Here is a 15,131-nt window from a genome sequence, read left to right on the forward strand (position 1 = left end):
ACTACACGTTCAGTCCACCCCTGAACCAGTCACGTGCTGGGGCAACTTCACGGGGTGGAAACCCTCTGATGGGTGGACTTTTCCCGGGCCAGTGGTGATGGGCTGACAGCTTTGGGCTCTCAGAGCACACAGCAGAAACCCAGAGGCAGAGCTGGCTGGGGGCAGCAGGTGAGCCCTGCTTACCTGGCACGTGGGGCACGTGGGATGCCGTGGGGACCCTCTCCTGGCCATAGAAACAGGTCACCAGAGCAGGAATGCAAAACTCCACACACACCCCTGGAGGGGGCCATCTGTTTCACTGCTATATCCCGAATCCTCTCCCTCCCCTCCTTCCAGGTGTTCGAAGATGGACATTTACTCTGTTCTCTTCAAACTCAGATCCCAGCTCCCGTGGGACCATTTCTTCCTCAGGCTCCAAGTAAGACTCCCATGAGTCAGATAGGGAAAGCCCACAGAGAAATTTTTTCATTAAGGAGCCTGGCAGCGCTTTGCAATCACTTTTCTGGGAGGGTTTCAACAGCTCAGAACTCCCTGTCCCGCCCACGCTCACAGGGGTCAGAGTAATGAAGTGGAAAAGACATGTTCACAATGTTGGCGGCATCCACTCCCATCTCTAAGCAACCCCGGCCCCGGATCGTCGGGTGGTGGCCCCCAGACGCCACCTCAGCCGCCGGCCGCTGTTTTCCTCCAGCCGCTGAAGCGAGTTAAAGACTTGAACAAATGCGAGGCAGTGAGCAAACAGACCTGAGTGTGCTGTGCAGATGCCCACGAGGAGGCTGAGGCTTGGCACCTTGGGGTGTGCCCTGACCCCCGGTGACCTGCACCCTCCCCCTCTGATGGTGTTGCATCGCCCAGGACCCTCTGAGGCAGGGACCAGGGAAAGCCAGCCTCTGCTCATAGGGGTAGGATCACCCATGGGTATGCACACCTCCCTGGCTCTGTAAGGGGAAAAGGTGGTGGGGAAAAGGCATTCTACAAAGTCAGGGCCCGTTTGCTAGCACCAATGGGGATAGCAGTTCACAGTCACTGGTCATCCTTATTTATACCACAACCCCTTGGGACTCATAAAGTCCCCCAATTAAGGTTTCCCTGGCAACACAACCCTGCTCCCCCCAGATTTCTAGGTTGTCACGGAGTGATTATCCATGGCCCCAGAGCTGTTGATTTAGGAAGCTCCTAAAGGTGACCCTGAAGACTCCTTTGTCCCCCGAATGAGAGCACGGCTGGGAGACCCAAACAGAAAGTGCCATTCTGCTGCTGGCTTGGCACCTCCGGGAGCTGATCCTGATGCTTCTGCTTTTTAAAAGGTCTGGGCTGTGTCAGGACTAGATTCAGCTCTGCTCAGCAGAAGCCCCCACGGCCCCAGAACATGGCCCAAGAGCCACGGCCTGCCCTCACTGACCTGCGTCTCTGTCCCCTTTCGAGGTCTGATCTAGAAAGGCTCCTTATCTGAAGCCTTGTGGGACAGAGGACTGCCCAAGGAGGTCCCTCGGGCCAGGGCACAGAGGAGGAAGCCGATGACATGGAAAGTGCTTGAGGAGTCGGGTCACATAACTAGAAGGGAGAGGGTCAGCAAGGGCTGGGGGCGGGGTGGGGGGGGGAGCCCCTGCCTTCTGATGGAATCATGACTGAGCAGCTTCTCGGTGCTTCTAGACCTGAAGCTGTCAGACTTCCCCTGCCAAGGGCCAGAGAACCTGCAGGTTTTGCAGGCCATGTGGTCTCCATGCAGTGAGGCTGTCACTGCCATTCCCTCTGCTGCCATCAGTACAAAAGAATCAAGTGGGAGCGGTTCTGTGCCGATAAAACTGTGTGCACAGAAGCCTGCAATGGTCTGGATGTGGCCTGGGGGCAGCAGACTGCTGACCTCTGCTCCAGACCCAAGAATGGGAGCCTTAGAGGGACAAGCCACCAGGCTATCTTACAACAGATGCCTGCTAACCAAATGCTTCAGGTGATGATCAGACGGTTTTCTTGTCTGGTCACCGTCTGGCCTGTGCAGCCTTTACCTCCCTGTGGGAGAGCAAGGAGTTAAGAGAAACACTCCTACTTCAGTGCGTTCAGCTTCACACAGATCTACTAGAAGCTGGTGAAAGCCACGGACCCTCCCCTAGAAAAACGCACCTGTCTGGGCACACACATGCACAATTTGCTTTTGGAGAATTTCAAAGAAATGCCCAGCCCTCCTGAAGCTTACTCATGGACTACACAGGGGCCTAAAAAACTTAGGGTAAGACCACTGTTCACTCAGATAGAGAACTATTTTGTATGTGTGTATGAAAGAGGGCTTACAAAACACAATTTAAAAAAAAGAGAGAGAAACAACCCTGTAGAAAAATAGACAAAAGACACAAAGGAGCAATCCCAGAAGAAATACAAGTGATCATCAAAAGTAGGTGGAGAGATGCCCCATCTCACTAACAATTAAAGAAAGAAATTTTAAATAGTAACATATTATTTTTCACCAGATTGGATTGGCTAATGTTTACAAGAATCTGGACAGGGTGTTGGAAGGGGTGTGGAAGAAAACTTCTCAGATATGGTGGAAGGCCAGCAACTGTGTATACCCTTTTGGGAAGACCATTTGACAGTCTACATTAAAATTTAAAACATGCTGAACTTGGGGCCTGGAATTTATTTTATCGAAATACATGTACAGAGATGTTCACTTCGGCAGAATCATAAAACAGAAAGATTGGAAACCAACCCAAAAGTCCATTAGCAGGAAACTGGTTAAATAAATCATGGCAATCTATATTGGAGAATCACATGGAACTGTCTAATTATGAAGTGGGAGCTCTAGAGTTTAAAATAATAAGGTAGATTTCTAAGGACTGGCAGGAAAAGACATAAGAGATACATTGTCAAGTGAAAAAGGCAAGTTGTAACAGTGTTTCTTTTGAAAAGAACTTCAGTATATGTAGATTCCTTTTTTAAAACTAAAGAGTTACATTTTAAACTGATGAAGTTAGGCTTATAGGATTTTACAGTTCACATTGTACATTTCTCAAATAGTTGACTTTTTAAAATCAAACCTTTTTGTTTTATAATCATTAAGAAGAAAAGAAAACAAAAAGAATCCTTATGACCCTCCCAGCCACCCCAAAAGGATTTGTGGACCACAACTATGATCTTATTTTGAAGACTTCCCTAAAGGGGATTCATGGTGAGGAGGTTTTTAATCTGTTTTAGGCTTATAACAATAGAGCACCTTTCTGTATTTCAGAGCATATACTCAAATTCAAGGACCATCTCTTTCTTTTATCCTGAAATTCAGTCAGAACTGCCATGACATAGACAGTGTGGCCCAAATAATGGGGGTGAGGCCAGATTTTCATTTTTCATTTTGATGAAAGAGTTGGTCATGTTTACGCTGTCAAAGAACAAGCAGAACTGTGGCTCCTGCTTTGCAGTGGACACAGCTGAACAGAATTGGTGCGTTTGACAGTTCTAACATGCTTTGTACAGCTTCAACATGTGTCTTCCCCTGGGAATTTGAGAGGGTGGGAGATACATCCATTAAAAAAAAAAAAATCTATCTGGTTGGGACTTCCCTAGGGGTCCAAGGACTAAGACTCCTTGCTCCCAAAGCAGGGGGCTGGGTTTGATTCCTGGTCAGGGAACTACATCCCATATTCTGCAACAAAGACCTGGTGCAGCCAAAGAAATAAATAATCTACCTGATTAAAAAAATAAATAAAAATGCACAAGAGAGTACAAAGTCAATCTCCTTCACACTACCAGGGCAAGGCAACCAGAGACCCTGGATAGTTGAGTCCCCCACGCTGGAGCACACGATGTATGCAGTCCTGGGCAGTGCCTCTCTCAACCTAACACAGACTCCACTGACTGCTCCATTTCCACGGACTTAGGCCCTGGTAGTTCACCCTTCCCACCTGGATAAAGTTAATAAATTGAGAAAGCACAGGAAGGCTGAGAAGAGGAATTGGACCCAACCGGGCCTCTGGCTCACAGCCTGCAGGCTAGGGGTCACAGGAATGTTAGTACCTCCTCAAGTTCCTTAGAAGAAGACCAACAAGGTTCCAGGGCTCCCTCAAAGCTAAACGAGGGCCCTTCAGCAGCCTGATGCCTGACTCATTACTGGAAAGAGAAAGCAGAAGCCAATGCACTGCAAATAAACAGGGCTGGGAGGCACTGTGTCATTAAAAACTTTCTCGAGGGGAAACTAAGGCAGGCGAGACTTTCCTGTTGGACAGAGAAATCTTTCGGGAAGCCTCGCATTCTCACTACTTTCCCAGGGGCCAGCTCTGAAAGGCACCCCTGCCTGACCAGGTGAACCTGCAGACAACTCCCTTCTTCCTTCTGGGGAAAGATTCTTTGGACTTTTTTGGACTTTCTTTCAACCGAGATCTTCAGGCAGTCTCATTCACTTCCAAAAGAAGCCCATTCTATGGTGTTCTGGGGCTACCATAAGAGAGTGCTCGGCATCCCAAGAAAGGATCTCCCTCCCTTGGGAGATGGGCTCCCTGTGCCTTGGCATTTAGAAAACCAAGCAGGACTTCACTGGTGGCTCAGGAGTAAAGAATCTGCCTGCCAATGCAGGAGACACAGGTTCGATCCCTGATCCGGGAAGATTCCCACATGTGACTGGGCCTGTGTACCACAACTATTGAGCCTGTGCTTAGAGCCCCGGGGGCCACAATTACTAAAGCCTCTGCAGCCTAGAGCCTGTGCTCTGCAACAAGAGAAACCACTGCAATGAGAAGCCCAAGCACTGCAACTAGAGAGTAGCCCCGGCTCGCCACAACTAGAGAAAAGTCTGAGTGGCAATGAAGACCCAGCACAGCCAAAAATAAAATAAATAAATAAAAATTATTTTTAAAAAAAGAAAGAAAGAAAACCAAGCAGAGGGGCAGGCTCTGTGATTCCCCAGAGTTTTTCATTCAGTTCTGAACAAAGCAACAGCTAGAGGGAGGGTGATTCCAACAGAGGTTTGTTTTTAGGTTTCACTGTTAGCCAGAGCTGCCATAGAAAATAAGAGAAAAGAAAGTAGGTGGCAGGTTATTTTTCTTCCACACAGCTACTAAGCTGGCTTCCTCGGCGCCTGAGTCAAGGTCAGGAAGCAGGAGACAGGCTGCTCTGAGACTGACTCTGCTGCCTTCCAGTCTGCCTGCAGGACTTCCCCAGCTTGGGAGCCGGAAATAGACTTTGCTGCCACAACTTCACCAACAACAACCCTCTACTGCTTGGGATACCCCAGCAGATGCAGGTGAATGGAAGGCAAGCAAATTAGAGTCAATAAAAGCTGCCTCAGATTTGCAAAAAGATGACTGAACTAGAAAGTGAAAGTGTTAGTTGCTCAGTCATGTACATCTCTTTGTGACCCTGTGGACTGTAGCCCGCCAGGCTCCTCTGTCCTTGGGAATTCTCCAGGCAAGAACACTTGAATGAGTTGCCATGCCCTTCTCCAGGGAATCTTCCCAACCCTGGGATCGAACCCAGGTCTCCTGCATAGCAAGCAGATTCTTTACCATCTGAGCCATAAAGGGATGTCCACAGAGATCTTCTCAAAAAAACTGGTACTGGGCCTTCTCTGATAGTGCAGTGGCTGAGACTCTGCGCTCCCAGTGCAGGGGGCCTGGGTTACATCCCTGGTCAGGGAACTAGATCCCACATGCCACAACTAAGACCCAGCAGAGCCAAATAAATATCTTTTTAAAAAATGGTACTTACTGTTAATGAGGTAAAAGTCATGCACATCCCACCAAAGCCATTCAGAGCCAGGGCGATGAAGATGAGCACAGAGAGAGCTGGAAGGAAGCAGAAGGCTGGTAAGAGGGGAACCACGCCTGAGCCCAACCCATTGCTGCCGAGGAGCTTGCTCTGAGCAAATGTTGCTAGTGATGACAAGTCATCAGGCATTAGTGCCGGACATCTGGGGAGCTTGCCCAGCCTCTGCCTCATCCTCCTCTTGCCTATTTTATGGAGTTTGGGCTCTTGCAAAAGGTGTATCTCCATACCCCTTTCTTCACTAACCTTACCCACAAGTGGTGGTGTAGTTGCGAAGTCGTGTCCGACTCTTGCAACCCCATGGACTGTAGCCTGCCAGGCTCCTCTGTCCATGGGATTTCCCAGGCAAGAATACTGGAGTGGGTTGCCATTTCCTTCTCCAGGGGATCATCCCGACCCAGAAATCAAACCCAGGTTTCCTGCATTGCAGGCAGATTCTTTACCAACTGAGCTACGAGGGAACCCCTTTACCCACAAGGGAGACGTCTAAAAAAGCTGTTCGCTGAAACCAAAAATACAGGTACCTCCAAATCAGGAGAGGAGCCTGGATAAGAGTCTAGTGAAACACGGGACTCCCCTGGTGGTTAAGACTCTGCACTTCCAATGCAGGAGGCACAAGTTCAATCCCTGGTTGGGGAAATAAGATCCTACATGTGCAGTGCAGCCAAAAAACCTCAAGATTTTGGTGAAAGTCAAGCCCTATTTTGGTGTTTGTTCCAAATGTCCTTGCAGCATCAGCTCCACCTGAGCAGAGTTAGGGACCAGGTGGTTTCTGGGCCATCTTAAAGTGCAGGCCTGGGCTGCTCCGAGCGGTTCAGCTCACGACCTCTGCACACATTCCTGCAGCTGGCCTGGTTCTCAAGTTGGCATCAGTGAGTCCGTCAGGGACTGGCCTGGCTCAGCAATGAGATGGGTGTTTCTCACCCTCTGGGAGCTTCTCTTAGACATTTGTCTGGGGCCATTTGCTTATCCAGCCACCATCTGAATTAAGTCACTGGGTAAAGGTCTAACAAGTGTCCCTCTAACTCGAGTAGTGAGCGCAGGCCTGGCCCAGCTTCCTAGAGCAGGTGGGCCTGCGAGAACGTCTGGGTGCTGTCTCCCCAGTCCCTGACAAAAGGGCAGAGGAAAAGCATACTCACAGTTTGGGTTACTTGCTCCATACGCAATCAGCAAGCAGGAGACAGCAAAGCAGGCACTAAAAAGAAAGAGAAATAGTACATTACTGGTTATTATCATTATTGATAATACTGTTTATATGGAGGTATTTGCTACATGTCAAGACGCTTTCAGAAAATTTACATACATTCTTTTGCTCAACAGTTCTAAGGAGCGTAATTGGCTCTATTTTACTGATGAGAAAAATAAAACTCAAAATAACAAAAATAAAACAACAAGGTCCTACTGTATAGCACAAGGGATTATATTCAATATACCAGGACAAACCATAATGGAAAACAATACAAAAAAGAGTGTATACATACAAATGTGTAACTGAATCACTTTGCTGTATAGTAGAAATTAGTAAACATTGTAAATCAACTACATTTCAATAAAATAAGTTAAAAAAAAAACACACACACAGAGATTCAAATACCTAAAAATAAATAAAATTTTAAAAACCCAACATAGAAACAAAAATGAAATTCTCCAAGGTGTCCTAGCTAGCAGGTGGCTAAGCTGGAATTCAAGCCCCAAAGCCAGACCTGGTAAACACCCCACTGCACTGCCCGCTCCATTCCCCAGACTGGACAGAGTCAAGTCTGTGAAGCGAGAAAGGACACAACCCATCCCCAGGCTCCTGTGTCCGCTCAGTCAGGGGACAGAAAGAACCCCACAGGGCAAGGGGTGATGACTGGCAGCTTTCAAATCCCCTCTACTTGGCTCTGAGCTGGGGACCAAGCCTTTGTAAGCTCCAAAGAATGAATGACACTGATCCCCCACTGATTCCCTTCAGGGCCACGGGCCTTGCTCATGGCCAGCCACTGCCCTGCACAATGCTCATTCCCATTGGGACTGGCTTGGGGAGGACCCTGGCCAGACAGGGCCAGCTGCTTGGCAGACTGACCCTGAGACTGGCAGACTGGAGTTTTATAGCCTAGGAACACACCCTAGGAGGTGCATTAGATGACCCACTAAGGTGCCTGGGGTAGGGAAATACTATTTTACAATTTTAGAAATTTTATAATTTTCCATTTTGTAATTTAAAATCTCAGCCATTTTATCTCTTTTGTATATGTATCACAAAGCAGATAAAACACTATATGAGATGGTAGATGTTCCCTAAGCTCCCTGTGGGATTCATTTCATGATGTATGTAAATATGACCATTATGCTGTACCTCAGTCTTACATAGGGCTGTACATCAATTAATATCTCAATAAAACTGGAAGAAAAAAACTAAGCACATTAAACAGTAAGAATGACATACGTATATGCTCGTGGGCTTAGTTGCTCAGTTATGTCCAACTCTTTGCGACCCCAGGGACTGTAGCCCGCCAGGCTCCTCCGACCATGGGATTCTCTAGGCAAGAATACTGGAGTGGGTTGCATTCCCTTCTCCAAGGGATTTTCTTGACCCCTGGATCGAAGCCTGGTCTCTCATACTGCAGGTGGATTCTTTACCATCTAAGCCACCAGGGAAGCCCAACAGATGTGTATATGATTGATGATTCCATGTGCTTATATTAGAGGTATGTGTTCAAAATCTTTTTATCTCACAGAGGTGGAAGACGAAAAAGACCGGAAATCATAATGACAAGCAGGTCCTCCTAGGCAGGCCTGAGTCCTGTGACTTTTCTATGCAGATCGGAATAACACAATGATCACAGCAGCTATTGATGGGGCAGGAGCCCCATCCTAGGTGAGCATTCAGGGGGCGCCACAGTACACCTCACCACAGGATACCAGGATCCCCTACAGTGGGGAATCTTGGCTCAGGGGCCCCCTGCCCACCCCGCCCACCTGCCTCCCCCCCAGAACTGACCTGCCCAGCAGCCTGAGCTTCCTTGGGCCGTACTTGTCCATGACGATGCCCAGGGGCAGAGTGATGGCACTGAGCAGGAAGGAGCCCACGGTGAAGGCCAAGTTTAGCATCTCATCCTGGGCCTTGCAGCTGAGCCAGCCATTCATCCGGCTCACCTCCTCAGGCTCCGGTTCTGCCGTGGCCCCCACTGTGACGTTGGTGACATTCTCTGTGTGTAGAGGGAGGGGAACCTGATCATAGGGTCATGGCAGGGATCTCCAAAGACCAGAGGGGCAGGTGCCCACCCAGAGTCAGCCCACTGAGGCAGCCAGGGCTAGCTCTGGGCCCCTTCAGAGCTCTGAATACCCCCAGCAGGCTGGGATGTCCATGTGGCCAAAACTCCCTGAAGTGATAATACAGAGATTCTTAACTTTTTTTTGCAGGGGGAGGGGGGAGTCACCTTCCCTTTGAAGAATCCAATACAGAAAGTGCCTCTATTGCTCCTTAGAAAAGTCTTGCCCACAGTCTCAGGGCCTTCTTGTGTCCTTTGCAGCACCCACAAGCCCCAGGTTGGGATTCCCATTTATTTATTTGGCTGCACCAGGTCTTAGTTGCGGCATGTGGGATCTATTTCCCTGATCAAGGATCAAACCTGGGCCCCCTGCATTGAGAGCTCAGACTCTTAGCCGCTGGACCACCAGGGAAGTCCCAGGATTCCAACTCTAGAGTAAGCGACACCTAGAATAGCACACTTTGGGACCCAGCCTGGGCTGTGGGTTCCCCAAGCTGGCTGGAACTCTGCAGCTCTGTCCATGGAAGCAGTCTGTGGCCAGCATACAGGAGGGGGACCCTAGACCACTTGGGAAGGACAAGCTGCTGGTCTCAGCTGCTGTGAGTCAATCGAGGAGAAGGTTTCCTTTAACGCCTAATACATCAGATTTCTCAAAGACACATCCCCTGTGCTAAATTCTCTCTCATGTTCTCATAGCATCAACTACTACATATCCTGAGTCACGGAACCCCCTTGGGAAAGGTTTTTTGTTTAATAAAAGAGTGCCAAATAACTTGCTTTCACTTGTCGAAGGGCACCTATCTTCTTTTTCTCACTGGGGTCACGATGTCACTGTCTCCAGTGGCCACACCTATGCCATAATCTAGTCCTTAATGATCCTCTCCAAAGTCCACCCAGCCCCAACACAGCAAAAAAGAGGGAAGGAAAAAGTGCTGTGGCAGCGAGGGGCGGGAGGGTGGAGGACGGGCTGGCACACAGCGGTGAATGCGCTCTGTTCCTCCTCTTGGGACTGCTAGTTAAGAGATGCTGACTAATCCTGCAGAGAGAGGAGCAGCCTCTGATTAGACGCGAGGAGGTCACGCTGGGAGACTCAAGGAAATACCTCTCAGCAGATAAGTGCTGTCTCCTACATGCGGCCCTCTGGCGCCAGGGCCGTAAAGCTGAGGTCGGCAAGGCCTGCCTGGGCCTCTCTTGTGGGGGGGGGGGCGGTGGTGAGCCAAGGTCACGGAAGAAGATGCATGTTGGGTGAATCATGTTCTGTGCCAACCTCTGACCAACAGGTCCTGGTGGGGGATATGCTGAGGGTGGGGGTGCTGGGATCTGGGCTCTAGGTTCCAATTCTGATTTCTCTACTTGCTATTTTATCACCCTGGAGAAGTGACTTCATCTCTATCTCAGTTTCTTTATCTGTAAAATGGGCATAAGGTAATAAAAATATCTACGTCTCTAGAATTTGGGGTAACAGAGAAAATCCAGATAACATTTTAGTGCTCACAAAAGCATAGGAAGTGTTCATAACCAATAGCTAAAAGTTATTACTATTATTAGGAGCTTACTATGTGGTGCCAATGGTAAAGAACCCACCTGCCAATGCAGGAGGCATAAAAGACATGGGTTCAATCCCTGGATTGGGAAGATCCCCTGGAGGAGGGCATGGCAACCCGCTCCAGTGTTCTTGCCTGGAGAATTCCATGGACAGAGGAGCCTGGTGGGCTACAGTCCACGGAGTCGCAGTCAGACACGACTGAAGCGACTTAGTACTTATTATTGTTGTTACTGTTATTGTTATTGTTACTACTACTATTCTGGTGGGAGACTTGGAACGAGGATAATAATGCAACTGGTGGGGAGCAGAGCGGGATGCTGTAACTGGAAGCAGAATTCCATAACTGATCATTCATCCATAGCATGAATTCATGTCTAGCCTCCCACTGGGCTAGGACAGGGACTGTGTTCCAGTCACCCGCGTCCCCAGCACCTCCCCTTGGTCCTGGCACACCGTCGCTGTTTACTGAATGAATGAAAACAGTGGCATCAGATCACCTTGACCAAAAGGATCCAGAAAGAAGAAATGAAACAGGATGCATGGCACCAACTTGAAGCCAGAGGGCATTGAAGGAGATCACAGCCACAGTGTCACCCCCTGAAGCCACAGAGACAAAACCTAACAAGTCAGATTTCCATCCCCTCGTCCCCGCCACCTTCTCTCAGCTTCCCAAAAGATGTCTGCACACACTGGCAGCCAAAACACATGACAAACAGGGTCATCTGAGCCCAGGAGTTTCCAGCTCAGAACTGTCACACACACGGCCTTGGCCAGCACGCCGGAGCTGCTTGTCCACGGTGGGGCTCACTTCTGGAAGACCAGAGCTGCTTCACAGGTCGCCGCTGGTTTCGGGTGTCAGCTCTGCTAGCAGCAACAGGGACTGAATGTGAAGCGGGAGGGACCAGGCAAAGCAACGGTCACCTCCGGGCTGGTGTGCAGGTGTGCGCAAACCAGCCCAGACGCAACAGAGTGGATGGAGATGGGAGGGGACAGCTGTGGGTCCCAGATCGCTGGCTTGTGAGACCTAACCGTGGCCATGTAGGGTCTGGAGCCCATCAGAGAACACAAAATCACTTAGGGCTGGCAGTGCCGCGGGCTCGGCTGTTCCAAGCAGGGAGCCGTGACCGAATGGGGAGGGAGCGAGGTACTGTCTCTGATCAGAGGCACCAGGGCACCCTGCTCCTGTCTTCCCCAGAGCTGGACCTAAAACCACGGCTATACTTCCCAAGAGAGGGAAGACAAAATCCCAAGGCAACATGTATACTCAAGGCAGACACCCTGGTTCGCTCTTAGTTGAAGATGGGGACAAAAAAAACATCTTGGATTGTTTAGATATCTGGTTACCTTATAACTAGACAGGAGGGGCTCCAGGAGACAGAAGTCAGAGTGGAGAGAAGGGAATCTTCCCTCCCATCTTTCATCCTAGGGCCGCTGCAACAGAGCAGGACCCTTACACTTTGGGCCACCAGCCTTCTCTTAAATCCCTGCCAATGGGGCCACCTGGCCGTCTGCCCTCCGAGCTCCGGGTAGTGATGTCTGGAGACAGATGAGCCGGGGGGTGGGGAGGCCTGAGCGGCCTCTCACCGGCCCAGGGAGCAACGTGAGAGTGCCCCATGCCCCAGACGGAACGAAACCTTCCGTGAGCCCGAAGCTTTGTTGGCAGTAAACAGCCCACACACATAATCACAGATCCAGCAGATGCCCAAACACCGTCACACCCAGGCTGCTCCTCTCATTCTGCTCCCACCTGGGCCACTGTGGGCCGGAGAGACACAAAACAGATAAGCACCCAGGAAGTGCCGAGCCCCTGGGGTGCCCCTCTGCTCCCGGCCTAGAGCTCAGCCCTCCCCCAGCCCAGCCTGCTCTGGGTCTCACCTGCACTTGTTTATCACAGATGCAGCCAGAGCAGCCCAGCCCAACCCGGGAAGGTGAACCAAGAACAAACAGGCAAGGAACTGGTGTGTCCGGAGTGTGCAGGGAACGGGCGTGAGGCTGCTTAGGAGGAGACCCGGGGCAGGGAGCAGGGAACAATGCCTGCTCTGTTCGGCCCCACTCACAGAACCCGGCACTCAAAACCCTTAGCAAGAGAGCAGGGGAGAAAAGAAGGTGCTGTGACCCCACTCAGGCCCCCCTAACCGCCCTGGATCAAGGAGGGGGCTCCCCCTACCGTAGGGCAACAAACCAGAACAGCTGATCAGACGAGGCTTCTTGAGGAGCAAGGGGCTTCAGGCTGGAGGCCCCCCTAAACTTGAGCAGCCCCCTGCCCCACCTGCCCAATACTGGCCCCTGGACTTCCCTGCTGATGGTCACTGCCCCAGGATCTCCTGTCTCTCTCAAATCCTTAGTCTATCCGGCAACAGGAAGCAGCATCTCCGTCTGGCAAGGGGTATGTAGGCGAGAGGTCAGCCTCACACACAGCCAGCCCGAGGCAGGACACAGACAATCAGAGGACCCCGCGCTGGCCAGGCCAGGGCCTGGCCCCCTAGTTGTGGTCACAGAGGGCCGGTGCGCGCTGGCCACTGTGTTCCACGCTAGTGGTTCCTGTGTCACTGAGCACCTCCCCCTCAACTCACTAGTTCACATCTGGATATCTGGAGTATCCAAACAGGTAAGTCACTTCCCCGAGGTCTCACAGGCAGTACATGGGGAAACCGGACTTGAATCCAGGCGGCTGGACCTCAAAGCTCCTCCTGACCTTCAGGCTGTACTGATGCTGTACCAGCTGGGTCAGAGGCAGTTGAGAGAGAAAATGCTTAGAGAATAAAAGACACACGAGGCTGGCAGTGTCAGGGACCACGCCAGGTGGCCCTTCACGTCACCTAGCGAGAACGGGAACTGCCCACGAGATGCTCCCACGAAGTCCCCGAAAGCCAACCAAGCTGGACAGGACCTTCATGGGCCGCCAAGAAGGCAGGTGGGGCAGGCGGCTGTGGAGGAGGAGAATTAGGTCACGGGAAGGAGGAAGGCGGTTGGTGCGGAGGGCCGAGGGCATCAGCTCCTCTGTGACACATCCTGAGGCTGGAGGCCCCTGCCTGCAGGCCTCCCACCCCAAGTATAGAATTAAAAAAAAAAAAATCCAAAATAAATTGGGGTTACAGGGAGGGGGGAGTGAAAACAGGCCTATTCACAGCAATACAAGTGAAAGGACGGGTTTGCAAAAGCTACCACCAGTGACGTCTGAGACATACCACCAGTGGGAGAGACAGAAAAAGGGAGGGCCGTGAAGTGGCAGGGTCCGTCTCAAGTCCACTTCTTCAGCCTCAGCCCAGTCTGGTGGGGACCAGACCTGGCCCTGCCCTCTCACTGTCCCGGGGGCCAGCTTCCTGCTTTGTTTCAGTGAGGGGTACAGCCCCTGGTCACCGAAAGAGAGTCACTGAGGAGGTCAAGAGCACAGAGCTGGGGGCTGCCTTGGGGCCCATGGTTGGGCTGGACCAGAAGCCACGTCTCCCATCTCCAGAGCCGCCCCCCGCCCCCCCATGATCCCACCCAGCACCTGGCATGTGGCAAACCCTCAATAATTCCTAAGAAGCTAATAGGTGAATCTGACCATCTCTTCTGCCTCGGGAGCTTCTTCCTGCCTTGAAAAGGAGATCTAATCTCCCCAAGGCCCTGCAGGCTCCTTCCCATCTCTCCAGTCATCTACCCTTCTGTCCTTTCCCTCCTCTCTTTTAGCACACAGCCTGCTCCAGGGGCTCACTGCCTCTGTCCTCTCCTGACTCACCCCTTCTGGCCCTCCACGCTTCTGCCTAAGCATCAGAGAGCCCCCCACCCAAGCTGAACCAGATCCCCACGGCTGCTCTCCGCCCCCCGGCACCCTGCTCTCTGTTGGGGTCTGACCACCAAGTGGGATCGTGGGATCGCATAGGTCTGTGTGTGGTGACTCTTTGATGCTGGCTGATTGCAGACCCCCCGAGGGCCTGGATTACTCTGCGCCCAGCACAGCATCTCAGAAAATGTTTCCTGAGGGTGTGGGTCAGATAAAAGAGATTAAACATCCACAGGGAGCACCAGTCCCCTAAGCTGAGAGAAAAATGAAGAAAGGGGTTGGGTGGGGGGTGGGGCTGGTGACAGTGGCCATCCAGAGGCCAAAAGGACGCAGGTCTGGGAAAGCCGGGGCTGGGAACCCAGCTGGTCTCCTGCCCACACCAGGGGGACTGGGGAGGCAAAGCCAAGTGCCAGCCCAGGTCCCCAGCCCCTGACGTCCACCCTGACCGTCGGGTGGACAGGGATTAAAGAGCTGAGGGGAAACGGAAAACCCAGCTCTTTGTTTCTTTGTCCCACCTCGCCACGCTGGAACCCGACACTGTGTCTGTGACCGGATCCTGGCTGGAGTCCCGAGCAAGAGTTCTGAGGACCTTTCAACAGGTTCAGGCAAATTTTCTTTCAGGAACAAACCAAAGCATCGGTCCTAAAAGCCACAAAACGCTGACAAATTTGCATCTCAATCAGCTGTAGACTGGTCAGCTTTTCACAAGCCTCATTCAATAAATGTAATAAATGGCCAAACTGCTGCTCTGCAATTCAGCTGTCCCCCAAGTTTGACAATATTAGGCCTAAGCAGAAATCTTGACCCTCAAATCCTC

General features: G+C 51.2%; 1 protein-coding gene across 4 annotated transcripts in view; it reads right to left on the bottom strand.

Annotated features, from left to right (window-relative positions):
• The window catches only part of SLC43A2 (solute carrier family 43 member 2), a 39,061-nt gene that overhangs the window by 20,683 nt on the left and 3,247 nt on the right, over positions 1 to 15,131 (bottom strand). For all 4 annotated transcript variants that reach the window (XM_061143056.1, XM_061143057.1, XM_061143055.1 and 1 more), the window contains exons 3-5: positions 8,732 to 8,939; positions 6,888 to 6,943; positions 5,692 to 5,768 (exon numbers count right to left, since the gene is read on the bottom strand). In XM_061143056.1, coding sequence (XP_060999039.1) covers positions 5,692 to 5,768; positions 6,888 to 6,943; positions 8,732 to 8,939 — 341 coding nt within the window. The remainder of the gene's footprint in view (positions 1 to 5,691; positions 5,769 to 6,887; positions 6,944 to 8,731; positions 8,940 to 15,131) is intronic.

Source organism: Dama dama, chromosome 5 (assembly GCF_033118175.1).
Source record: "Dama dama isolate Ldn47 chromosome 5, ASM3311817v1, whole genome shotgun sequence".
NCBI lineage: Eukaryota > Metazoa > Chordata > Mammalia > Artiodactyla > Cervidae > Dama > Dama dama.